Source organism: Anopheles cruzii, chromosome 3, assembly GCF_943734635.1.
Source record: "Anopheles cruzii chromosome 3, idAnoCruzAS_RS32_06, whole genome shotgun sequence".
NCBI lineage: Eukaryota > Metazoa > Arthropoda > Insecta > Diptera > Culicidae > Anopheles > Anopheles cruzii.
The window spans coordinates 26,254,309-26,282,254 of record NC_069145.1 but is presented as its reverse complement, the minus strand read 5'-3'; the positions used below and the strand labels follow the sequence as shown (position 1 = coordinate 26,282,254).

General features: G+C 48.5%; 1 protein-coding gene across 1 annotated transcript in view; it reads left to right on the top strand.

Annotated features, from left to right (window-relative positions):
• Positions 1-702: 702 nt before the first annotated feature.
• Positions 703-27,946, top strand: part of LOC128275422 (Kv channel-interacting protein 4-like) — a 37,859-nt gene continuing 10,615 nt past the window's right edge. Inside the window, exons 1-2 of the mRNA XM_053013914.1 lie at positions 703-1,418; positions 1,525-1,577. Coding sequence (XP_052869874.1) covers positions 865-1,418; positions 1,525-1,577 — 607 coding nt within the window. The 5' untranslated portion in view covers positions 703-864. The remainder of the gene's footprint in view (positions 1,419-1,524; positions 1,578-27,946) is intronic.

Sequence of the window (27,946 nt, the reverse complement as noted above, 5' to 3'; positions counted from 1 at the left end):
ATATAGATCTTAATCCCATGGGAAGTGATTTGCCGGAATCGTACACAGGGCAAGGGTAACGTAATCAACTTCCGGTGCCAAGCACATCGCCCTTGATGCTTCGTTTATTAACTGCTTCCTAACGCGCTCACGAATAGCGCGATAAGGTTGCACATTTCGTATTCCTCGTTCTTCCGCATGATCAATGGAGTTTTTATTTCATTTACTTCAGTGCACTTCCTTCTAAGGCCGGCGAAAGGATAAGGATTGATGGTGAACTCTCTTCCAGTTCGCGGTGGGCGCCACGACACTGGTCTGGTCCGTGGCACACCGAAGTGTTTATTTTTGGACGCCATCCAATAATAAACCAAGCGCTATCGGGGCGAGGGCGAATAAAAATCGCTCCCAGCCCTGACTAATAACAACAATCCGTCCCCGTCGTCGGTCGCCATCGTTCCGTAGCCGGCCGTAGCAGCTCGACAGCGCAGAGTGCGTCTTCACCGTCACCTCGGTGTTCGGATTGAGTGTCGGTTACAACGTTTCGTAGTGTTATAGGATTTTTTTTTCCTTTGCGGCTGCCATCATCCGTCGAAGTAGCTCGAGCAGCGATTTGCGCAGATCATTCGACAAACGGACATCGCGGGTTCGATACGCACCGCCCGAGAGTGGAGAGTAGGCACTAGGCACTTGCGAGTGATGCGTGGGTCCGTTGGTGCCGAAACAATAAACAACAGCCGACCATAAGCAGAACGTCCCAAGGATCGTTGAGATGGCAGTGCGACTCAGTGCCGTTTGGTGCGCCGCCTAGAGTGTCTGTGTCTGTGTGTGTGTGTGTGTGTGTTGATGAGAGTCTGTCCTTAGGGATTGGTGTGGCGTTGTGCGACGATGCAGCTCGTGAATCGAGGCCATCGTAGCAACAGCACGGTCAGTGCCGACGGTCACCAGTCGCAGCTGCCAGCAACCGTAACGGACATTGCACTGATGCGCTGGTCTTCGCACGGATTCACGGCCATCCCGGTCGAGCCGGATGACAGCAGCGGCAGCTCGTCGTCCGGCACCTTCGTGGGGTCACTCGAGCCAAGTGGCCGGCACTGCAAGGGTTCCGCCAGTTCCGCCGCCGGTGCTCACGCGGAGTGCGATGAACAGGGTGGGCCCGAGTACCGGACGCTCGGCACCGGCTCCCAGTGCGGTCGGAGGCGCTCGACGCCGGCGTCAGCTGTCCGATCGCACACGCAGCAACAAGACCATTACCACCAATACCAACAGCCGCAGCATCAGCAGTGGCATCATTTAAATTACCAGCGATCGAAACAACGGAATGCCAAGTTCTCGGCGGCCGCGGCCGCGGCAGCAGCTGCGGCCGCCGCCGCATCTCCACCGTCCCCGACGTCGTCCTGCCTGCGAGACTGTCTGCTGTGCCGATGCTGCCGCGGTGGTCAGTATGCGTTATCGCTCGGCAACGATCAAACGCCAAACGGATCGCGATCGAAGCTCGCTTCGCGGTTGCTTACCTTACCTACCGTGTTTGTTACGCTTTGCAGACAGAATGGACGAACAGAAGGATGCGGACGATCAGGACCAGGAGGGCAACTACGAGTGTAAGTACATATTCTGGGAATGGGATTCTGTCGGTGTTTGCACGGATATTTATGGTATCTTTTTCGAAAATGGGATGGCTAATCAAAACTACAGTTTTCATGCTCTACATATTCAGCATAGTTTGCTAAATTTATACTCCGTTTCGAAGATGAGACAGAAAATGGTGCAACCCACGAAAAACATGTACGCATACGCCAACAGCTAAAGTGATAAATTTTCTTGTCACCTTGTTAACGTGACACAATGGGATGCCAGTTTTGACTGGTTTTGTGTTTCACGGTTGCGTTGTGTCACGGTGTCGTTTAATATTTCGAAATCTGTTGATGCTCACTAATAAAAGAAACATTCACACGAAAACCATACAATCGGTCAGTTAAGACAAAAAACAATTCGTGTTGACAAACAGTGTGCTACGGCAGATTAGGCAAGCGACATTTTGTTCTTCCCAACGCAATGTATCGCTTCAAATTCGGTCGTAAGCTGTCACGTCGTATTAGGAACCAAAGTTTCGGTAGGATACGTTACAGGCCCAATTGGTGTGACATAAAATATTCTATGAATTTTGAAAGAGTGCTGGCCTTATTTCGACGCGTGGCACAAGTTTACAATGAGTTTTATGTTAATGATTCGTTTTTCTTTACCTGCGGATCATGCTAAATACATGGCACAATGGTGATAATGAAAAAATGTTGTTTATCTGCAAAAACTTGTGGCTAAAATCCGTGCCAGCTCGTTAACACGAGCTCAAACCTGGTTGACCGCTGAACGTTTGATTTATGGCCGGTGAGTGTGTTTATCGCTAGCATTCATAACCGTGAATATTTAATGAGCGACCGCATCAAGCGGATCCGCATCCCCTCGCGAATGGCCATAAGAATCTACGAAAGACTGAACTGTCAAAAGTTGCTGCTGAATTATTCATAGACTACATTTGCATTGCACTTGCGCGCGATCTTGAGGAATTAAGATACAATACCGTGCTAAACGGTTCTTGTGATTGTGCGCTGGCAATGCTCGGAATTAATCCACACCCTCAATGGCAGTATCGAAAAATAGAAAAACTTTAATTGTCAAAAACTTTCAATGTCCTCAAAACTTTTTCGGTCACCGGTTTTGACCTTAATGCGTATGCCAAAAATTTAAACCCCAACGGTGGGGTCCCGGTTGTCGTCACCGATAGCCGCCAGCCAGCCGTACGAGGTGCTCCATTTTCCGACATTTTGGTCACGCGTTGGTGAACACTTTAGAAGAGTGGTTTCAAATTTTTCACACGCCTGCACTACGTGGCCACATTCCGTCCGGAGGCTTAAAGCAACGGAACGAGTAAGCTGTTAGATGATGGCTTACGGGATCAATTTTTCACTCGCAATCCTTACGCTCCGCCGCGAGTGAATGGGTGAATACGGGCACCGCGAACACCACCGACTACTGGCAAATACCTAATTTAGCTCTTTTGGCAAACGTGACATTTTTAAGGATCTTGTTCCTTTTTTACTCCCCACGTTCGGGATGCAACCACGCTGTGCTTGTGGCTCGACAGAAATCGCATCGTGCACGATTCATGTTCACATTTCTGTGCTCCCGTCCTTGCTGAGTGTTGCGGGTGACACTGTGTTTGCGGCATGCTGAACATCGCACGGCCGGCATACGGTGGTGGTCCCAAATGGCGAACTACTCACACCTCGGCAACTGGCGTGAGATGAATCCGTTTCGCTCATCGATCAAGTTGACAACCCATTTTTTTACGCTTCCCATTGCTCCTGGCGCAACTGGCGACGGGCGGTGTACACAAAGTATTGTGTAGTGATTGCAGTCCTAGTGCCCTGCAGTGGCGCTCTAGAACCGACTTGATGGTGGTGGTGAGAAATTTAATAATTTACGGCCAACAGCTGGTGATTCGGTTCGGATGGTGGTTGTGTTTGCCAAGAAAGCGTGTACCGTGTCCGTCAATTGAATTCGAAACGATTCGAAAGAAAGGACCGCAGACACTATTTTCAAATAAATATAAATTGATTGAGCATGTGCAGTTTCATTTAATAAGTTGCGCAGTCTAATTATTCAAATAAACACTATTTCTACATTCTAAAGATGACAATAAGTGATTTCGTGCATCAGCGCCAAATTGTTTAACAATATGTCAGACGTGTTTGCGACAACGAATTCCCAGGCATATTTCTAGGTCGGCCAACCGACCGAAAATGGCAATGAGAAATGCGTCTGCTCAAGGGTCGTCAACGTTAGTAAAGCGTTCCCGGTTTATGCCGTCTTACTGCGCAAGATGACTCAATTTGGGGTTTGAGTTTCGCTCTCGACATCTTCACGGTTCGTAGCGACCGACCGTGTTCCGAGTAGATACATTCTCGCGACTGTTGACAGCGTGGCTCTGGTGTAAATATTTACCTTCCGCGATTACAACGAGCGCATCCCGTTTCTGGCATGGTGCATCCCTGACGAATTGCGGTTTGGTTCCAATAGACTCAATGGCTTTCTGTCGCCGTACAAAAAGCCACATCGAATTGATCCTGATTGTGTATGCATTTTTAAACATAGTTTTCCAATCATTAGGTGCGCTAATGAGTATTCTCATAATAATTGTTCAATCATAATAAAAGAGCGTGAATTCACGAGACAAAAACCTTCCTTGGTTACATCTGCCAAACTTCTGCATCGTGTAATAAAATATTTATGTTGCGTCCTGCCACAAGTGATCACTTCGGACGGCGCTGCGTTGGTACGTGTTCGGGTGTTTCGATGGCTTAATTTGTACGCACTTAATATTGGCCCACGCCACACCAATTGCGGACCGGTAGTGGATGTTGTTTTTATGAATGGCTAATTCCACGAACTTCCCGTCCCTTGGCACTGTATTGTTTTGCTTTTCTCCCAGCGTCCCCCAAAACCGTGACATACATATGGGCCACTGGCACAACGTTAATGTTCACTTCCCGGTCGTGGCGTGCAGGAAGCTCGACCCCTCAATCGTAGTGCTCATTTTTGCTGTGCTTCTACGTGTTCCGGCCGCCGGGAATGGCCGATCGGATCGGCTTTACGCGCTCGCTTCCGTATTTATCTAGCAAACAGTCCATCCGTGACCAGCAGTGCACCGGTCCGAAGTTGTGTTTATATTTAACTGAATCATGTTTCCAACGGTTCACGCACCGGTAACGGAGGAACTTCACCAACACGTTACCCAGAACATGTGTTCGGTACCCATGAGATATCGACCACGAGTGCGCGGGAAGGTTTTTTCTTCTCTCGACTGTACATACTGCCACAGGGTGATTATTGTGAGAATATGTTGAATTTTGTTATTATGATAAACAATTACAATGTGCGGATGGTGTATAATTTAGTTTGTTAAGTACATTTCAAGCACAGTCTACGGTTAAATTTTTTTTTACTTTGTTTTATTAATCTTTCCATAAGGAGTGGTTTACTAGCGACTATGAATGTTTTCATACTTACAGATCTGTTCGTTTTATCACAGTTCATTTGATGTACGACATTTATCAAGCAATTGTTGCTTCAACACCCTATAAGCGTGAAACATGCTCCCCAGTAAAGACTGATGGTCGCTAGAAAATATGAACCCCGTACAGATTAACCATGATGGGGTTTTGTGTACCAAGCACTAGCAAATGGGGCCACCGTTTCGCTGGGAAAGTTTGGTGTTTTGAAATATGATTCCCAGTTTCAACAGGGTAGATAGATCTTGCGATCTTCTACATATCGCCTATTAAAATTCTTAACACATTTTTGGTCATTGTTTCAATTCCTATGGAGACCGTATTTCTTCATAGCTTAATTTTTAGTCTTTCTTTCGTTACATTTTGTTGTATTCAACAAATTTGATAGCGATGGAGACGCATGGTGCATCGTAGCATGAAAAGAATTGTGCTTCTATGGAGGCGCCAGGTGCCGCTCAGAAATACCACAATTTGCGGCATTACGCAATCGTTTTAGTATACCAGAACAGCTAAGGAACACCGTCCTAATGAACGGTGAAAGAAAGTAGTAAGGGCGAGCTGATGGATTTCTGCTTTACACAAACGTTTGCTTACGTGCGAAGTAATTTGTACTTCCATTCATCACGAAACTCGTACTACATCCTTAAACTTTTGCGGGACGATCGTTTCATGTTCGCTCTTCACCCGGTTCTGAACCGATTTGAACCGATTTACTGGACTACTACTACTACAGCCATCAGCAGACGTGGCACGCTCGGAGCGTTCGGTTACCATAGCGTGTGTGTTCAAAGTTGGCATTGAAAATCACGCCGTGCCCATGTTGACCGTTGTACGAACTCTTTTTGGGCCGACTTTGCGCCGACTCGACACTAAGACTGCCGGGAGCGACTGGTCCTCTCGCTCTCGCTCTCCCTCGCGAAGGAAACTCTCTCTGAGACCGGTTTCCGGAGCAAACGCTTTTCATAAGCAAAAGAGCGCCACTCGTGGCAGCGTCATCGTTGGCGACCGAAGGCCGAGCGTGGCGCGAGACTGGTTCGGGATCATATGTTAATTGTCAGATGTTGCATCTTTATCAGCCACGGCGTTCGTCACAACCGAAGGCGAATCGAAGGCGTCGTCAGTGTTGCGAGGACGGTCGATCGTGGCGGTAGCGTTCTCGTGCTTTCGCGCCCCCCGAAATTACCGAGTGTGTCTGTGTGGGTGTTCTGGTGCCACCATCCGTAGCCAGTACCCGGTGCTTTCGTTGTTGTGGCTTCCGCGTTTTTAGAAGCCCGCTACGCCAGATTGGACCTCCGAATACGGTCGATGGCCGTACGGATCGAAGTGTCGCCAAAATTAGTTTAACACTTTCGAACGCACTCGGAAGGGCTTCCCAGGTAGAGTGTGAGTGAAGCGTTTGGTTTTCGGTTTATCAGTGCTCCCTAGTGACGAATGTCCACCAGGGGATTCAGTGCTCGAGTGCAACACACAGGACTCGGCGGTGGGCTCGAACAAATACCAACCGGCAGCGGTGACGGTGACTACGGTTAGCGTGTCCGCTAAATTCGCGACGCTTCTTAGTCTTGGTAGTTCCACGTACGGTGAGCGTAGTGCAGTGTATCCCACTCACAAAGCTCGCTCGTGTAATCGCAGCCAGAATTCACTCTCCAAAGCGCTCATTGCATTGATTGCTGATAAACATCACCCAACGCCAGTTCGCCTGCAATTAGAGGGCCGGTTTAGGTTTACAAACCACAACCCAATTCGTAATCCGATTCCAGCGATTCCAGTTCCAGGGGCACATTCGTGATAAGTACCATAAGGGTTTTCGGAGCGCACAGTGCATATGCTGTCTCGTGCAAAGAGACTTCATTTTCCGGATGCTGGCTTCTCCGTACGTTACCAAAAAATAGGCGCTGGGTACCATCCTGTCGATGCCAATGGCGAAATGATGCGTTTCCATCCATCTTCCCAACATTGGCTTCGCTTTTTATCTAGTGCCACATGAACATGAAAGCCGCCTCCACCAAAGAGGGCCTTAAAGTACGCACGGCGGAGAGAATGCCAGGAAAAAAAGGTGCTACGTTTACGGCACGATTTTCCAAACACAGGGAAAAACAAAAAATCGTGCCGATCACGCTGATTCGCTTTCTTCGCTTAAAGGCGCATTATGTAACGCTCCAGTAAGCCGGTGCTGGGCTCCCTCGCCCGCCGACCGACCGAAGCCGGCCGTCGATAGTGGCGACCGAGTTCGATCCGTCCTGCCACGGCCATGGATGGCGTGAATGATGGTGTCGGTTGCTCCGTGTCTTGGCGAGGTGCAGAAAGAACGCTCATTCACCGTCTTCCAGAACGTTTGTAGCAACGCACGCACTTAAGGACATCTTCTTTAGCAACTCCGCCAGCAACTCCGCTAGAATGCGCCATCCCAAAACCATCGTCAGCCATTCTTGGTGTTTCGTGGGCCAAGGATATGCTTTGGTTATGCGGAAGCGGCTGGAACAAATCTGTTTCCTTCCGGTTCGTGTTTGTTTGTTCGTGTTCAATCGCTGGAACTGGGGCCGGGTGTCGCTTTGCTAACATCCTTCCTATTTTTATTAATAAATCCCACATCTGGTGAAGCGAACGCATCGATCGGTTGAATGATAAGCTCTTTCTTTCATCGCCAGCACGCACCCGGGCTAATGTGGTGCGTGTTTGTGAATGAAAGGAGGTCAAGATGTGCGTACAAACGTTCATTGAAGAGCAGGCGCTTTAATGGGGCTTGTGTTGCAAAATAATAAGCTTTACAGTTATGATCAAGCAGCATGTCTTATAAATCCTTCCTCTCAGTTCAGTTCAAAGTTTAAATTATTCATTTCATTCGAGTGGATAAATTAAACGTATAATGCCGTGTGGGGACCATCGGAAGATTAGATGCGTTGTCAAGATTTTGTACACGAAATAAGCCGCAACGACTCGACTCGAATCCTGCTGACGGTACGAACAGTGATGGAATGCAATAGGAGTTTCCACACCACCGTTGCCAGCGTCATCGTTGCACTGTAATTTGGCAAATTCTCAGCAGGGGTTTCAGCAGCAGCAGCAACGTGCGGTGTGTACGAATAAAGTTGTACTACCACTCGCAGGCTTCTCGCTGACGGGGAGACCATTAGTATCTATCAGCAGCGCAAGGGGATAAAGTAGGATAAAGTCGACCCCTTTTCATTTGCTGCTGTAAAAGTCCATCAACCATGAGCGATATTCTTGTGGAACAAATCGCCGTCATTTTCCCCCGACGGTTGGTCCCTGTTTTCTCCGATCGGTGCCGGAAGCAAGCAGCACTGCCCGTACGTTCGCTTACAGGACGGACCGAAGCAGACACATACACATTCGAGCGTAAAATTGCATGCGGTTTGAAAGCATTGTTACGCTTTAGATGATACTTTTATTTCAGCCAACAGCCGCACCGCTTCCATGACGAGCAGCACCGTGGGCTTCAACTGCTGTTGCTAGAAGTGCAGTCATTGAAACACACCATTTCGACATGATCCCGTTTCCGGCGCGATATCCTTTTGTTGCGCTCCCTGATCGCAGCGAGACACTTTTCCGTTCCGTTGGTTGTCTGCTGCTCATGGCGTGTTCTAACTGTCCCACTAAGGGAACCAGGAGGAACGAAACGATGTGTCAACTCGTATATCGTTAAACTTTTCACTAAAGACTGATTTCGTGTTGACATTTTCCTGACTCTATCTGCTTTCATTCGCTGCAGCTGCCATTGTGGCAGCAGCTGCTGTTGCTTTTGTGTCAAATCTAAATCTTCCAATACGGTTTTGCTCGATTTAGCTGAAAGAATGGGTGCTTGAACGCTCCAGTTGAACGTATTGAAATTGATGAATGATAGGGCCAAAATGAATATTTGACGAACCAGACACCATTCGTTCCGTACGTTTGGAGAAGCACCGAAACGAGGTAAAGTGATCGTTATTTGCCATTGGGCACTTGCCTGACTGCTCGGTGCACTTCCAATAACCGTGTTCTGTACGGTAGATGAGCATGTGGTGTACCTTTAAACTGCGGTACGAAATTGAATGGGTTTCCGGTGAAGTCAGCATCAAAGACAATCGGACAATTAGCATCAAAGGTAATAGCAAACTGCACAGCCCTAGGCATCATCAACACGGAACGAAACCCTTTTCACTTTTCGAAATCAACATAAATTACCATATGCTGCGGAAATGGAACGTAATGTTTAACTCGACGACCGGTTTGTGACTATAACAGTTTTAGATAGACGTGCTTGTTTTTTAAAGTAGTAAAGTATTTCAAACTTGAATATTCCATCCTTATTCCTAGTACCTAAAAGTGTCGAACAAGGCTTTCAATGATCGTCGAAACGCTAGAGCAGGACCCGGTTCTTTTGATAATAAATCCAACGGAGCCCCGAAGCCTGGAGCCCCGTAGCCGGCCCGTGGCGATGAAAATTCTGCCACAAATAGTACGATGAAAGCATCTTCTCGGCACTTCTCGTTTGCGTGTCGTTTCAGGATGGAAATACATCCAACAGCTGCAGTGACGAGCGTTCTCTGCACCCAGCCAGCGTTGGCAGGCAACCCAATACATTGTACAAATATTTTCAACAAATTCAATTTGTAATTCCTTGACACGGAAACGCGTTGGATGCCATGCTAGATGCGCCCCGAGTGTATCATGTTCTTGGCACTAACGAAGCTGATAGCCCGGCGGGAAGTACACCGGTCGGTTTCCAGCAATAGCAGTTAAGCTGATGATATCGTTGCACAAATGGCACACGATGACGAATTTGGAATGGTGACGGATCCTCAAGAGTGGCTCAGCGCTCGGGCATCTTTTGAACTCCGCGTTCCCTAAGGGTCGTTCACTAATTACGTTTGCATGAGTAAAAATCTTACAAGCGGTTAACCTTCAAAAGATACATTTCGGCATTCGGTAGCAAAATCGACCGTTTCCTTTGGGCTACATTAGTTATGCGACCCACGGAAAAGGTTCCACTTTGAAAGAATGAAACAGAGTGGACCGTAGATTTCAGGCTGAGGTGTGCCAGCGCTTTTAATGGAACAAGGTTGGGTTCATTTGCATAGAAACACACCCGAAGGTATATTTTTGGAGGTTCGAACAGAAAATGAAAGATTTAGTACACCCAGTATGAAACATTAAACGGTAAAGTCTTACTTTTTCCCTTTAAGCCTATTGTGCTCTAGTCTGGATTAAAGGTGACAAACAGTCGGTCAGTAGCTAATTTGGGTTGAGTATGTTCATTTGACAATACCGACTGCTCGTTTTAAGTTCAGTGCTTTCTTGGGGTTAGAGACGAATAAATACTAATGGCCAGAAGTGTATTAAGTTCGTGCATTTGAAGAAAATAACTTCAAACTATACGCTATTAAAGGATGATAATATTTAAATACTCATTTCTGCAGAATAGAAACGGTGGCATTTTTTGCTGTAACTCCAAACACGGTGTGAGGCGTAATACGAAAACAAAGATTCGTTCGAATCATCTTTAGTACGAAAAACGGGCGGTGAACTGTCCTAGTTTTTCGGCGGCAAACGACGTGCGTTTTTTTTTCGGTTTCCGGATGATAAATGTTGTCCCCGGAGTTGATTCTCGTCAACTTGGCCCGAGAGTATCATCGGGCCGGATCCGACGGCATCTGCTCCGCCTTCAGTTCCGTGTTCGTTCATCTCATTGAATGCCAACGACGACGGTTGACAATTTTCCGGCTTTCTATCGTACCCATATTCATTCGAATTTCCGCGCGCTGCCGAGATTCCACTTATTCCGGTCCGCTTATTGGCTTCTGGCACCGCGCAAGGGGGCCATCGGAGCGTGCGGACGCGGCGATTGCTAATAATTCGTGGAACGATTTTGCGCCATCGCAGGAATATTGTGGGGAGTCGCGACGGCCAGGACGAACGGCATCGATGCTGCACAACATATTTGATGATGTTTTGCTTTGTTTTGGGCTTTGCCCGTTCATCGTCCCAGCTGGGCCAGTGGCGCTTGTTTGCGTTGGATTTAGGCTGCAAAGCGACAAAAAACGAGGAAAAGGATGGCATTTTTTCAAAGAGAGCGAGCGAAAAGTGAATGAAAGTATTTACACCCACCGTAGCTTGTGTGATTTTGTGCGTTGTTTGGGACCAACTAGGTCCTCCTATACTCCACAGAAAAAAGTACCGGATGTAATCCGCTTCTAAACATGTGCTCAACGTAGCTTAACCTTGGGAGGACCCTGTTGGATATGGTGTATTGGTGTTTTGATCGTCCGCGCTGATGGATATTTAAGCTTATTATAGAAACAGATGGAACTGGACAAACACCCATTTGGGCTATTTGTTTGATGTCCGTCGGCAATGTTCTATTCCATATGGTGTTGTTGGTTAGTTCAATTATCGCTTCACCACATACATACACACACACACACCCTGAACAATTTGAACCTCACAATTTTGCTATTTATATTTTTACGTGCCAGATGCATTCCATATTTATGGCCACACTTTGGTGTTCCGAAAATCATCTTCAATTTCGGTGCTACAACTTTCACCCGCTTACGCACGTACGTCTTCGATTCGGTTCATCACTGCTTCCCATAAATCCCCTCGCTTTAGTGCCTCAATCTATCTCAATCCCAAGATCCCTGGCGCTCCGTTAGCGTACATTGCGCGTTAGTCATTGGCGTACGGTATCATTATCTCCTGGCTCGCCGGTCCGGCTTTCTTGCGGGAATTGTTTTGTGGGCTGCAGCGCCAACGCGGATCCAGCGTAGAGGCTCCGTCCGCTGGCGTCGTAGGTAATCTCGGACGGACCAATTCTGTGCCGAAAGCACGCCATCATGCGAATGGCACGTCCAGCGCCGGCTAATAAATTATTCGTTCTTCTTCTGCTTCGTCTTAGTGCTTCTTATCTTTTCCTTACCACAGTCCTTACCTACGGAATCGGTATCGATTTCTGACGCACCGGCATATCGGTTTCATTCGCTCGCCGAAGAGGCCGTCCACCGGTGCACGCCATCACGTAATAGTGGGTCGCTCCTTTGGCTGAGATTCGACGCGGAGAAAGTGACATTGGGGCACCGGGTGAAGAGGGTGAAGACCGGAAGAGTGAGAACACGTCGAACGGAAACAGCACCACCTCGGAGACGGCAGCCTCCCATGTGGGGTCTGCCATGTTTACAATGCAATCGACCGTGCAAACGCACATTCTTTCGGACCGCTTCCGGCACTGTTGACCCCTTGTGTGGCGTCCTTTGCCAGCTGGCCGGGGTCTGGCTGGGTACCGGGTACCGGAGAATCCAGGCTAATCCCAGCTCGTTTGAAATCCTCACAAACTTGGCTAATGTAAAGCAGCCTCCAGCCTCGGGCGGGATGGGCCGAAGCTGACCAAACACGGGCCCCGACATGGAAAGTTCTTCTCGAGCAACGTTGGCGGACCGTTGCCGAGAAGAGCCGAGGGAAGCGATGGACCCCCTCCGGGGACTACAGGTTGAGCACGCGATTCACCTCGAAGTTCTGCAAGTTGCCCGTCGGCACTGCGCGGCAGACGAGCCCACAACCCTTATCAATCTTTCCTTGCCAGCGTTGGCTTTTCCTTCTCATTAAGCCCGTGCCGTGCCGCTAATGGGAAGGAAAGGATTATGACGAGATGCTGGTCAAGCCGTATGGGAAGTGGCTACTCCACGCCACACGGCACGGTCCCGTTCGCACGAGGCAACCAACACGTCATGCGATGAAAGTATGAAGCGCGTGAGGCTAAAGTTGAACGAAGCAAATTGGATCCCTATGAAGTAGTAACTTTAAAAACCATTTAATTCTGCTTTTGAAAAATTGAGCAAATCCCGATACCATATTTTCCAAAACACCGGCCAATTAAGGGCTTAACGTGAATTAATTTTAAACATGACAAGCCGGCGAGCCTCTATGGTAAAGTAGTGGAGTTGAGTAGCTAATGACACTGCCTCTGGCATTCCGATCACTTATGTTCGCCTATTACTTATTGTTGAAAAAATGTGTTAAGCTGTACGACGAAAGATCAACAGCAAAGATTGACGTGACGTGCCCCGACGTAACGTGACCCCGATTTCATTAAAAGCAAGCTCCCGCACCAACAATGTATATCACATTACACAGTCAGCAACTCCAGTAGAAAATTGGATGCACAGTCAGCAGCGTTTACGCGGGTCCCAGCGTCGAGTGTCACGTCACGTGGTGGGAAGCAGATTGAAAAGCAAGTGCTTGGCAGGCCCGACGGCGACGGCGACGACGACGACGACGACGATGGTGAGGTTAACATCACATTTAGCTCCTTTTAATGTCAGCTGTTGACATGGAACAACCGCCAACGGAGCAGTTTCTGGGCCGCTAGGCTGGTGTGTAAGCGTAAGCGGCCCATCAAACTCGATGGCATGAATAATTCAAATTGCCACCAGCGCCACTATCCTTGCGGGCGTCATAACGTGCACGGACCTCTTCCTGTGTGTGTGTGTGCGTGCATGGGAAGACCTATGCCGTTGGGACGGGACTTGTGGAAGGTAGCTTTAAGCAAGCAACCCAGCCACCGAGAAGGAGCGTTCATTTTTGTCCAGCGCTCGAGTGAGCCCAACCGTTCCCCTATTTTAATCACCAGTTTCGGGACCATTCCGGGATCCTTTTCGTCACGAAGCGCGGTCGCGCGCGCGCGCACATGCTTTATCGAGTGACAGAAAGGTTCCAAAGCGGTACAATTTAATCTTTGGCACGTCCGGCCCGTCGGCCACGCCGCACCGGGGGAGTTGGGCGCGAATTGAATAATTAGCTCGGCTCGGATGATAATCATCAATTTTCGGCTGCGTACGTACGTGCGGCGTATGACCTCGCATCATAAATCATGCTCCCGGGGAACACGTCGAAGCATCGGCAGACGCAAACGGGCACCGCACATGATTGGCCCAGCCCGTGGGTCCCCCGGTGGCGCTGCTTGCGGTCGGGCACGGGACGGATCATAAATCAATCGTAAAGTCGCGCAGGGAATTGTGCATCGTTAAATGATTTTCACGCGAATACCGTGCGGAGGAATGGTTATTCTTTTTTCCCCCCAGTTCGGGTTTATCGATGATTTGCATCGAGCGTTGGCTACGTTTGATGATTAATGTGCAGATTACCGGTTCCGTATTGGGCATTTAATTATAAGGAAAAGGTGCGAAAATTTACGGCTTTTTTGGCACACGGTTTTTTGCAACTAGGTTACTTGTAATTTCTTAAAGCAAAAACAAAAAAAAAGTTAGTCACGAAGTGTTTGTTTTCTTTTTATGGCGGCCCTTGCATATTAAAATGGTGCTTTTTCAGAGTACGATAGTTCCAAACTCCGCTTCGTGGATCACTTCCATCAGTCCCGAGCGGAAGTTATGAATTTCTCGAAACCATATGGATGCAGCGAGAATAAGTTTTGTGTGCATCCCTCCCATCGGGATGCACTCCGGCTTTGCACCGACGTAGACCGCACAAGAACGGGTCCTTAAAAACGCTTTCTTTGTGTTTCCCACTCCCACTTCCGGTGGTGAGGCTGCCAGCAAGCCTTGAAGCCACATCCTCGACAGTGGATGCGAAATATTTGAAGAAATTCAAAATGCCCCAAACGGGATCGGATGGCTCCGTGACGTGCTGTACTCCGGACCGGGAGTTTTATGTGGTGCAGTCCCTGTTTCCAAGAAAGACCAATTCTCCCACCCTCTCGATCTGGGACTTGGGGAGAATAACTTTGGATTCCAACGCCCAACGGGGCGCCCCATGCAAACAGACGAGTGCAACGTGCGCCGCTGGCCATTTTCCATTTTCGCATCTTTTCGACGCCTCGAGCGGGCACATTTTTGCGTCCGAACGCCGCTCAAACCTCTAGTGTGGGCTGCCTCCTCCGCCGATCGGTTCGGGTATCCGACGGTGGCGTCCTTTATCTCACCACCGGAGCCTTACTAAGCTCGTGCCATAGAAATTCACTGGCACAGCGCCCATAAGGCGCTTATCCCACACCCACGGGGTCGTGGGTTGGGAAACTTTTGTGCTGCCGCCAGCCAGCCAGCGGGACCGAAGATGGTCAAAAGACCAACGCGACGCGATGCGACGGGTCAGACACCTTCGCAGAGGGCGAACTAATGCTGCACGGTGCTACACACTTCAGATCCTTCGAATGCTGCTTGCGGGCCCGGCGGTAGGCCAGGGTTGAATGGTTCTCCAACTGAACATCGACCATCGCCTTTTAATCGCCCTCGGCATTCGGTTGCTAGCTACAGGGACCGCGTACCGTGTGGGTTCTCTGGTGCTCCGGGTACGTTTGCAGTCGAGCGGAAACAATCCCAAATTCCCCCCGCAAAATACAGCGCTGACAATGAATGTAGGTGCGACTGCGACGTGCGATTGGTCCCACTTTCAGTACGTAGAATGCAACTGTAGATCATTTTTATCAAAAGCACAAAACAGCGATTATAGTCAAATAAGCCTAATTGACAGTTCACTAATAAATCATAACAATATTTAATTATTACAGAACCCATTGGAAAGCCTGTGTAAACTTTTTTCGCGAAACTTTCCCCATAAAGCGACGCCCACCAGTGTCACCCACCAGAACCAGAAGCAGGACATGTGGCAAGCGTCTTTCTACCGGCAGCCGTGAATCGCTACTACCAAGCGCTGTCGGTGCCTGGTGTGTGACTTTTCAGCACAAAACCGCAAGACTACGCCTTCATCGAGGGAGGGATTTTTCCTTTTTTCTTACAGCCGAGTAGGGGCCACATTCTTATGAAACGCCCGCCCTGGGCCAAGGTGTGATTCTAAGATACAGTTGAATGACCGATACTAGCTGTGTGCGCGTCTGGGTGTGTGTCACCGGCATTCTGTAAGACGGTTGGCACCTAGGGGCAAGTTTTTAACATTTATTCGTTTGCCTTTTGCCCTCAAAAATGAAAAGGGCCACCGCATTCTTTAAAGTGCGGTGGTTAGCACTTTTCCAGCTAGATGCTCTCTTTAGGTGGCTTCGGCTGAGCTTTTCAGCACGTTAGCCAGTGAACGACTCCAACACTCCCAGAACCAATATTACAGTTGATCCAACAACTCTTTATTACGTACCCTGCCGGTAGTTCGAAAGAGTTTTGGTTTTGCGGTGCCTCAAGAACCGTGCGCTCCGGGGGCCACAAGGTTCCTATTGTTTTCTGCTATCTATTTGTTCGCCTTTTCGCACCTCGTCCGTCGGCTGCTCGTGTGGAAAGCTCGGCGAGGTTCGAGTCGGATAAACGTTCCGAGCCACACCGAGTGTGTGTGTCCTGCAAGTGTGGTACCATTTTATGCCGGCACTCACGAACGGTACGTAGGCTTGGTGCTGGCACATTGTCTTATCGGGGTGTCTGTGTGTGCCTTTTCCGCTTCTTCATCGTCTTCTTGATTGCTGATTCGAAAGTGTCCATAAAAAAATGCAATATAGATAGCATCTGGGAGCTGGGCGCACCTGAGTGTGAAATGAAATTTGCCACCGGCAGATTGGTTGATTAAATTAGAAATAAGCATCATAGCCGGGCTGGTCGGCAGGACGCACGGTCATAAAGAGCACGCGTTAGCATAAAATCTGAAGCTTTGCAGATGTTATCGGGCGTTTGGCTTAACACTTTCATCTGTTGGTTGGCTTCGCGTTCGGTGCAAAGAAATGAAATCTGGCACGAAACGGGTTTGTGACATAATTTTGAGTTGTTTATTCGCCTTCAGGATTGGTCTACATATTCTATAGCGTGAGCCTGAGGATCACAAAATATTGGCACGAAATTTTGCATTCGATTTGTAATTTAATTTTAATTTCAATAAGTACGCCCTGCGCAGCGCCGGCCATGCATGCTGGTCGGCCGTGAAGCGCGCCCATAACCATGAGCAAGTAAATGGACCGAAAATCGAGAGAGAATCGAGCCTTTGGCTTCGCCCTCGGGCAAATTGCACCGTTTAGCCTCCATTTCAAGTCCACTTATACATAATTGTAACATGGAAGAAGCGAACCGAAGCACCATCAGGATCGCGCCGCTCGGCACCCATTGTGTTCTGTTTTTATGCTGACCACACGCGATCAGACCACCGCGGGCGCACGTCGCCCTGCCGCCCGAAGGGGGGTGATTATGTTGAAAGTAAGAAAGTAAAATATCCTATTTCAACCCTCGCTCCGGGCCGGTCGGATCGGCGTGTCGCTGAAATGAAATCGTGCCCTTATCGCGGTCGGCTGTCCAATCAATCATAATATTACAAACATACAGGCGAACCTCGAATTAGTGACCGACCCAGCCCATCTTCCGTGACTAGACCGTGTGCCCGTGGTTTGGCCCAAAGCATCGCAGAAACACCAGCCTTACTGGGGAGGCTTTCGCTGACAGCCTGCAGCGACCTTCACAATTGTTGCACGCTAATGAACGGGGCGCGTACTGGCCACACCCATGCTGAGTGAGAAGTGTACCTTCGTTTAACATTATCCGACAGCTTAAGCATATCCGCGGGCGTCGGCGACATGCAAACTCATGGTGTGGCCCGTGCAATGTCACGCAAGTTGATAGATTTGTCGCGAAAGATGTTGATGATCCGTCGGCAGGTCATCGTATCACCAGAGATAAATTCCGTTGTCGGCAGCTAATTCGCACGCCCGATTAGGTATCGGGGATCTTTGTTTCGGCCCCGAAAAGAGGCCGTTGGGCAGGCGCTGTGTTTATGGTTGATTTTTATGCTCGTAAAGGCACGCATTCCTTGCGCGCGCAAAAGGGGTGCGCAAGAATGGCGAACACGAAAGGAGCGAGCAATAAATATGCAAAAAGTGGAGACCCTACACAGCAGCAGGAACAGCAAGCAAGTGGGTTGTGCTTTAATCTAATTAAATTTCATCGATTATTTTTATTTATACACCACAGCACCACACCTTGAAGCCGTCAATGTGGCCGGGTGTAGTAAATAGTGGCCATAACTTCACCTCCGACTGGAAGTGTAATAAAACGACCGTGTTGAAGGTGGCGAGTGCTGTAAAAAGTGTTACGGATAACAGGGAGCGAATTTGGGTTTGCTGGCCAGCCACTCGGGACCCCCGCCCCCACACAAATTAGTGAAAAGCAATAGGAAAGTAACCGAGTAGATGATTGGGTCGATTTACTTTTCCGGAATTAAAGTATTTGGACGGGTAAGGACGTACGCATTAATTATAAACATAACGATTGCCAGACTTTTTACTCGCCAAAAAAATAAAATTAAGCTTTTGCCGAGCTAATATAACTAGTTTAATTGTACAACAAACAACAGTGCAAACAATCGCTCGCTCCGTCGCTCGTTTTCGTAGTTGAAGCAACATTATTAGTATTTAAAATTAGTAGTTGAATTAGCTGCTAAGGGCTCACTCACACAGACTCATTTTTTATATAAAAGTCATCGCATTACAAGGGTCTGTCATAAAAAAATTTGGGAAATTTTCCTTCACCTTTTTCCCGGCCTTGTAACAAACTTTAATTAGTAATGTTTCGGTCTGCGGCTCAAAGTATCCCCTATCATCGTGCCCTCTGTGAAACCTGATCTTCGACTATGCCAGACTCGATTACTCACGGAACCAGTTCTGCAGCATAAACACTTCATGGTGGCCATTAAACATCACGTTCTACGTTATGCTCACTACCACAACATGTTGCCGCGTGAAAGGAACGTCTATGCAGCGAACGTAGCAGTTAATAAAATTGAACCAAACCCAAACCGAAAGCAAACATTTGCCCAATCGAAGAAGTGGGGCCAAAGCCAAATATGTAGGGATTTCCTCAAATAAATACACCATCCGAAGGAGCACGTCCTTCGTGTCGTCGTATTGATGTAAGCAGCCTCGTTCGGAAGTCGGAAGTCAAATCAATGCGCTCCGGCCGGCTTCCGTTCGATCGGCGGCCTGTTGCGAACTTTGTTGGCAACATTAAGCACCCGGCCGACCCAAATGGCGCTCCGGTTCGATGAAGTTGCCGACTGCACGGAACGGAACCACCGTCCGCGAAGCTGGCAGGCAAGCGCTGGTTGCTGGCGGCAGACTCCGTGTGTTGGGTCCGATGTAAGCAACATCTTCTTCTTCTTCTTCGTGCCGGGCCGAGTGCACCATCCGCAGGCCGGTTGTGGAATTCGTTGGGGGCCAAAAGGGGCGACAACATATTTCACGAAATGAAATTGAAGTGCCGGCAGACGGGCACGGGCAAACTGGCACGGGTTGCCGCCGAGGGTTGAAATGTCAACAATTTCGGCTAAGGCGACCGTCCTTCGCTCGGCCGCGGGCACTGGCAGCAGGAGATGGCGGACTTTTGGTAGTCATTTTGTGCGCCGGACAAAAGCACTCCCGAAACGAGAAACTGCAGTCGACAAGCAGCGCATGGCCGAAAACATGGGTAGAGTACTTTTATTCCTTTTTTGCGTGGAAAAGAGGAAAATTGGGAAAACCATCGAATCATTGTTATGTAAATTAATTGCTCGTTTCTTTTCGCTCGCTCGTTCATCTCGGGACCGTGTACGGGAACATTTGTCGTATAATTGTCGGTACGCACACGGCTACAAAAGTGTTCTTTGTCACGACAACAAAAGTTTGTTTCGCACAAGAAACAAAAACATTCCCACAAAGCCGTTAAGGCTGAAGGGAAAAAAGGGTCACAAAATGATAATGGTGTACCGCACAAGAGTAAGCACCAGAGTTGAGTAATTGTTGCAAAAATTATTGAACGCCAAATGCCAATAATCGAGCAATGAAATGCAAATTAATGGTCCTTCACGTCAGCAACCATTGACCCAATCCCTTGCGATTGCCCCTTTCCGGAAAGTGCCCGAAAAAGAAAGTAGCAAGTTCACGAGTCAAGCAGCAAATTATCGAACGAAATTTGCACGAGAGATTGGAACCGGTTTGGGGGTTGGCTGCGGTTCGCCCGTGTGCTATGTTGGCATAAGCAAGTTTACTCCAGTTTTCGCCCCACGTCCCGAACCGAACCGAAGTACTTGATTGACTTTCATGAAGTGTGTGCCTCCAGAGAGTGGCTCATGGAACGTGGAAAGGAAGAAAGTAAAATCTAAAAGCGGAAGATGGTAAACAATCGGCAAGCACAACGTAAGCAACTCGCGGTTGCTGCTGGGGCCTCGGGCCCGGAGCGTGCCAGCAATCAGGAGTTTTGAATTTTAATAGAAATTTCATCCTCCAACCCCGAACGAACGATATGTTTTTGGCGAGCGTCGACGATCGACGACGATCGGTCCGCCGGACGATGTGTGGTGGCATCAGCGAGCAGTGACGCCCATGTTGCCGGCACGCAGCATAAAAGTATGAAAAAAACCAACAATCAAAGTATGGGAAATGAATTGCTCGCGGTTACGCTGGATAAAATGTGTATTAATAAAAGAAAAACCCACCGTGAAACCGTTCCAGGTGTTCCCGATTCGTTTCCCTGGAATGGATGACGTGACGACCGCACCCCGATGGCCAACCCTTACCGCGGGCACCATGCGCCTCCATTTCATTGGCCCGATCGGGGGCTTGGTGAAATTTCTATGCCCAAGCCGCCGCTTTTTTCGTGCCCATTTTCAGTGACATTTTCTGGTTTACAAAGGTCGTGGAGCGCTGTTTTCATTCGGTGTCAACCGTGCGATATGCGAACAATGAAGGCCGGGGCCCGGCACCGGCAAAGCATTAGCATACATCTTCCCATACGGGGCTCTATACGTGTGTTTCGCTGATGGGCAATAAACGGTGCTGTGAAACAACCGGCCGTGCTCGGGGTTCAACTAAAGCCTCGCAAACCGTAAAAAGAGAGCGAATAGAAAACAATAGATAGACGGTCGGCGTTTGGTTTGGAGTCGAAAAGCGATTACCGCGCGGACGTGATGGCTTCATTTCGGTGCGCCACCAAAAAGCCGTTTCTATTTCCGGCCCGCAACGATAAAAAATGAAAGCTTTAGATGAGGTGGTTCTTATTTTCGGTGCTACATTATGTGTCGGGTGATTAAGCTTCCGCCAGCACGTGGCGCGCACGGTGTGCCTCACGATAAGGTGGCACGATCGAGTTTACGACCAATTTTTGGGCTTGTTTTATTGCCTCGATTAAGTCATCCGGCCACAGTGGACGCACCACCCGGCCGAAGGTGCGTGATAATTTTTGCGAACGCGAAATCGCCGAAGCGGACATTTGGCTAAACTGGAGCGACGATAAAATTGATGTGCCCTTCGATCTTTTCGATCAAGGAATTTGGGCGCAGGTTTAGGGGACGGGATTATCGAGTTTTCGATCCACGAAGCACGTCCCTGGTTCCGCGGATGGTTCCTGTTGTACAAAACATTAAATATTGCCCGCGAATCTGTTGCTCACTTCTTTTTTATTTGTGCCTTCGTTTGGTAAATAAACGGAAGTAAGGGCCCCCATTGCCTAATGCTACCATTCGGAAATAGATATTACGGCGCGTGGTGTAAGTAAAATTAAGAAACAAGGATGGTGAAGTTAAATAGGGCCTCTTTGAAAGGAACCCCGGCCGTTGCCACAGCGGCGGTTCCGGAAAGCGATTTTAATTTGGTTTGATTTAATGCCACACTCCGTTCCGGCTGCCCGCTGCATCAGCGGCCCACGGCCGTCAAGTGGAAAAATGTGGTCCCCTCATGCGAACTGGCCGGGCTGGGATCGCCGAAGTCGGAAAATTTGTGATAAACCGTTTTTCTTTTTTCGTTTGGTTTGCTCTTCTCCAAACGGGAGCCGCCCGAGCTCGCCAGCTAATGGTGCGTTCGGTTTGCGTAAAACTGCGATTTAAATCGGATTAAAGCGTGAAAGCACCGAAAAACCGGATTGAGGGTGAACTTCCTGTTGCCTTGACCGGAGCAGCCCCCTTCGCGGAGGGTCGGGTGGGAGAGAGGGGTTTATGGCATTAACGAAACCGTCCGACCGTTTGCTAATTCCATTTAGCACTTCATTCAACTCGTATGAGTTTGCTTAATGGGCTTGGCGTCTGCTTTTTTTCCTGACTCTGTTGGATTTTATGCTTGTTTTGTGGAGGAGGTTTTATTGATAATTTCTACACATTGTGGCCATTGCTAGTGGTTCATTAGAAGGGGAATTAGCAGCAAACGATGAAGCTCCGATGCTCCATCGATCCATCAGTCATCCACCAAATGGCCATCTCTGAAGGGATGAGTTATGATGATTTTTTTGAAAACTTTAATACTCAAGATGTAATAATTTTCTCGTCCTACACATTCATGTTCGGCGCAAACTGAACCGTTTTACTGTTTCTTGTACGCCTCAAAAAATGATTGATCGATTGTTTTGCCTTACTTTTAAAATACACATCTGAAATTACTTGAGTGCGTCGGTTGTTCCTACTGCAGCTCCATCCATCTTGAGTCTCCATCGGTTTTCGAGTGCTTCTTAGAAATGGCCTTCAACACACTCTTCGTTTCCGCTTTTATCTCGACTATTGAAAGGTGTTCTCGGATCGGTCTGTTGAGCTTAGCGAATGGCCAGAAGTAAGATGCTGCCAAGCCAGACGAATACTGTGGTTGCAGAAAGATTTGGGTTGGATTTGCGTCAAAATGACCCCGGAATGATCACAAAAATGTGATACAAAAACTTCCTCGTGAAGCGAAAGCCTAGAATTGTCTCTCCACAAATCTGGTCTTTTTTTATGCACATAATTATATAAACGACGCATAACACCCAGATAGGAAATTAGAATGATTTCATGATGCACCACACAAAACACAAAAAATCATTACAGTTTGTTTGAGGTTAGAAAAGTTTGAAAAATTACATTCATCTACTTCTTGACACATGGAATTAAAGCGATTTGGCAGAACGGAACGATAAACCGAATAAATAATCAGCACCGCCCACAGTTTGCTTTCCTTGTGAAGTAAAGGATACGTTAGGCGCTCAAACTGATGCTCCGTTTGACCTATTTTGCTCCCGGGCCCGCGCGTTCGTGGCGGTGCACCATAAATAACAATTAAATCACCCCAAACGAAACCATCAACACCCACTACTGTGCACTATCAGAATCGCCCCGAGGATCAGGACTTTCACACTTCGTTGCGCTTCGCCGAAATGGCGTTCAAGATATCTCACTAGCTCCGCTCTCTCTTTCTCGCCCTTTCTTCGTGCACTTCCGTTCGATTTTATCACACACCGCGGAGCAGATTTTGCGGATTCACTCCCAAAAAAGGTTCGTGCTCCGCGTTCGCACTCCGGTAACCGAATCGCGTGGAGTGTGAATGAAATTTTCTTAACGTGTGCAGTTACTAAAGTACACCGCTAATGGACAGTAATACGCTGTACTACATTACGCTGCAAGTACCGCGCGCACTTAGCGAACCTGGAGGCGGCGTTGAGTGAAATCCAAACCCAGCCGTCGGTCGGTGCGACTGTGGGAAGTATTATTATTTACGACCCTGACGTCGGTTTCGGATGGTGCTACGCAGCAGAAAGCGGTGCAGCCGTGAATTCATAAGGGAACCGTAGCGTAGTCACGCAACCGAGGGTTGGCCAGATTTTTGAAGTATTAAAATCAAAACAAATAGGTTAGGGTGCAGCCCGAACCAGGCTACCCACCGACGTTCACACGAGGCCAATGTGATGCCATTCCACCGTAGGTACCTCTGAGCATTTCATTAATGAACGGGTAAAAATGTAAATTCTAAACCACGCCACTCGCCACACCTTATGGCCGACAGATTTGTTTCGTATTCCCCAAACCGAAAGTAGAGACTTTGTCGACTTCGTCGGCGGTGCAGATGGAACACAACGTGATGGGAGTATGATTAACGCCCAACCGATTTGTTATGGTGGTTTATTCGGTGGGTCATTCGAATCGTAGGTCGGCAGACAGGTGTGTGATTGGGTGTTGGCCGTGTTGGTGCTGTTGTATAAAATCCGTGCACCGTGCCCATCGAGCGGCCAGTCGTTTGGAAATCGTTTTCATAGAAGTGTTGAATGCGTATCTTCTTGACCCCGAAAATTGTGTTCCACATTTCATGCTAATCGTGTTCCGTTACGCCGTGTACAGTAAAAGAAACGCCGCAAAACGCCGAATACAAAACCTCTCGGTTGTAACTGGAGTGCCTACGCTAGGAATTGCTGGTCTGTGATGTACCGGGCCGTCAAACGTACCTTCGCGCCATGCTGAAGTTGTGTTGTGCCGTGCTTTAGAGTGTGTCGAGTGTGTGTGTGAACTAAGTGTGACCTCGGCGACGTTAGCTGGCCGCCCCGCGTCTAGTGAGTGTACCGAGAATGGCAGGACCACACCTCGAGGAGTCGACCGTCACGACACCGTCCATCACGGGCGGCGTGATGGTGAACACCGCTTCGGCCCTCAGCCTGTCGCGCCCCACCAACCTCGAAAGCTCGATCTGCACCATCGACGACTTCCTCGCACACTTCAAACACAAGGAGCTGGAGAACGATGTGTCCAAGTATCTGTCGCACAAGCAGCGGCCCTTGTGCCGGCGGGTCCTGGCCTACCTGCGCACCGCCTGGATGGGGGCCAAGTTCAGCTCGAAGAGTGGTATTTATCTTATGGCATCGTAGCATTTATAACACACACACACACACACACACACACACACACAGGGAGCAGAATGTTTGCGCTTTTTACCGCTTCCGGCTCCGCCGACGCGGACGAATCTTGCGGTAATTAGTTTCACGGAGATAACGGTCCAACTCGAAACAAAACAAACCCGAAGCTGTTTGGAACGCAGCACAAACTTTCGTTGTTTTTCGGGGGGACAAGTTACGGACTTCGGGCTTAGACTTTTGCATCGTAGATTGGAGGCCAAACGATTGGCCAGTGGTGGTGGTAAAATGGGTGGAAAACGTAACGATTTTCTCCACCAACAACCGCAGGCACCATTAGAGTGTCACCATTGTAACCACGACGATAATTACTTTCTCCCAAACACCGAAGCTGTGGTCAGGGAGCCACGTGGCTCGCTGCGGGGTCTGATGGGTCACACGCTTCATTTCAAGGTATTCGAGGAGCTTCAGATAGAGCAAAATAAAAAAGGGACCAAGTGAACTAGCAACATAATCAACCAACAGACCATTCGGGCCACTAGAGCAGCACTTCTCGCCTGACCTTTCCAATTCAATGGTTGGCATTTGCTTTCGGTTGACCAACCTGAAAATGTCATAAAACGCTTGATTGCCTTCAGAGGTCCAGAGACCCGGCTACAAAGGGAGTGAGCAGAAGAACAAGTTTTACCATGCGCGCCACTGTTGGTTGGTTTTTATGCAAGATAAATATGAAACTCTTTGGCCTCCGGTGCTCGGCTTTGCACTTTTGCTAAGAAAATATGTTTTGAAATCTGATTGAAAACTTGGTAACAAAATATTTTGATTGCCCGCAAAGCGATGGCAATGGAGGCGCCTGGTTTTCCACCAGATTGTTGCATTCGCAGTTGAGCAAACGAGGTAAAAATGGTGTCAGGTATTACGTATCGCACGCAGCGCATTTTTTTTTAAATAGGACAATTTTTTAGTGGTAAACTTTCGAGTGAAGCGCAGCGCAACCACAACAATCGTTGACATAACGTAAAGTTTGTTCCGTGCAGATTATAAAATGTGTCGTTTATTTGTGCCAAACAAGAATATGCACTTCATACCCAATCGCAATCACATTGCAAGCACACAAAAATGGCTAACCCAAACATACACCCATTGAGCGTCAGCCAGGATTTTAATCGTCCTCTATTGCTCGTCCATCCGTGAATCATTTTAATCTCAAATGGAGAATTTTACGGTCTGACATTTTTTTCACCACGCTGCCCAACTTGCCACGCTCGATTAGCAAACGGTCTCTCTGAGGAATACGAACCAACCCATATAAGTTGAGTCGTTTTAGCGCAGTGCAAACAAAATAAAAATCCATCGGTTTCGATACTTCATATCGGACGGACGGAAGACCCATAAACCTTCGGTGGGCATCGCACGTGAAGCAGTACAGGTGAACGCCAAGAACGGCGGCTTTTAAAAGCCACACGTTAATGGGTTTCCAGTGCTCAGGCATATGAGCGTAACTTTTTAATGGCCAACACAGTCACTTAGTAAGTCGCACGGTTCATTTTATCAAATATTATTTCTTAGACAGCGTGAATGCCGGAACGTGTTGATACGGATTAAAAGCGATCATTCAATGCCGTTTCGGTACGAAGATTGCCAGGTTACGGTGGGTGAACATTTCGACAACTATTCGATGGCTCACAAAGTGATTAATTTTGTCACTGCGCTGTGGTCTGTATCAATTGTCCCTTCGCTTCATACGGAGCCGTTGAAGATTCCGGCCGGCCGTCTGGTGTCAATCCCCAGTTCCGTTACAACGTTAAGCCCGTGACAGTGAGAGTCGAAACGAAGAGTTGGACTAAGAAAAGCAAACATAAATGGTCCGTTTTATGGAGTACGTGCAACGAGCGACCCTCGTCTGTTCCTCCGTGTCTGCCCCCTTCCTGGTGGTGGGAGGCCCGCCAATTTACCGGTTTCGCGTGTTGGCTTTTTCTCAAAACGACCAAAGAGGTCACCGTAGGGTTCAGTAACATGTGGGCAGTAGAATGTGTCGGCCACATGCCGGCCGCTGGCGTCCATGTATCCAATGATTTTTACACGAAACGGTCCAGCACGGGCCGTTTGGCCGTCGGCCGGTCGGTCGTGGCTTTGTATTTCCCATGTTTGCCGTAAAAATTTGGCATTGCTTGTTTGTACAACCTTCGTGCGTCCTGAGTTGGAGCTCTCCCGGAGTCAGAGCAGTCGCAGGTGGGGGCTACCTAACAGAGCACACACAACATAACCGGATCGGAAGAAGTGAGGAACGTCGAACCAGGATTTTGATGGAAAACACAGAAATGGGAATTTGAAAACGGAAAACGTTATTTATCTTCTCGCAGCCGGGAGTTGCCTGGCACCAGGGTATTTTTATTTCATTTTCTTCACGAAGCTCACCCGCCGTTAAGAAGCGTACGATATACACTTAAATGAAGTGAAGTAAATTGTATATTTTCACAACGGCAACGTACACACGATGGCTGGTGGCTGCATTTATCGAGTTCTTCGCCGTTACCCGGAATAAACTCCACACAGCCACTAACGAGTGAAAGATAAACGAACCGAAATCGAACACTTTGTGGCAAACATAAACTTGCTGCCACCGTTTGATTCTCAGCTCGAGCAAGGGCACAATGTTGCCACGGAATCAGCCGGTCGACGCCGGTCCTAATCGGCGAACGACAAAGCTCGCCAACGGGCAATTGACAGTTGCTCCAAATGGGCACCGTCAACGGAGATTATCGTTAGCCGTAAATGGTAATCAAATATCGGTTACCAATCGAACGCGATCGTTGTTTGGTGGTCACGAATCGAATCGGAAAAAGGTTCGCTTGGCTGGGTGCAGCCCGGGATTAGGTGGGTCGTCGGGGTTGATATTTTCAGGTCCCACCCACCAACACGGCATCGTAAAAAACACAACAATGCGCGTGAAGGAGTGGAACCGTGTGCTGTGGCAACGCTTTTCACACCTGTACAGATGGATTGTTAATTTATTATTTAAATTTTGCCTCATTCACCGGCACGAACAGCAAATAGACGAAATAGGAGGTGTACACGTGTTACAGCTAACACGGACCGGCAGACCGACAGTGATTTGGGTCGAGATCGGATTCGAGCGGAACAGTGGCACCCGTGTGGGATGCTGGTAGGGGTGGGCAGTGGTTTGATTGAGGCTGTTGATGATGACGATGATGACACACCACTTCACGCGGTGGTATATGTTTGGTGGGTTGTTGTGGGGGGTGCAGCAACAGCAGTCAGCAGCACGTTAGGTTTCCGTTCGTCAGCGGGATTAGGTTCCGGTCCACCCGGCGGAGGATGCTATTGTGTGTACAGTGTGTTGAA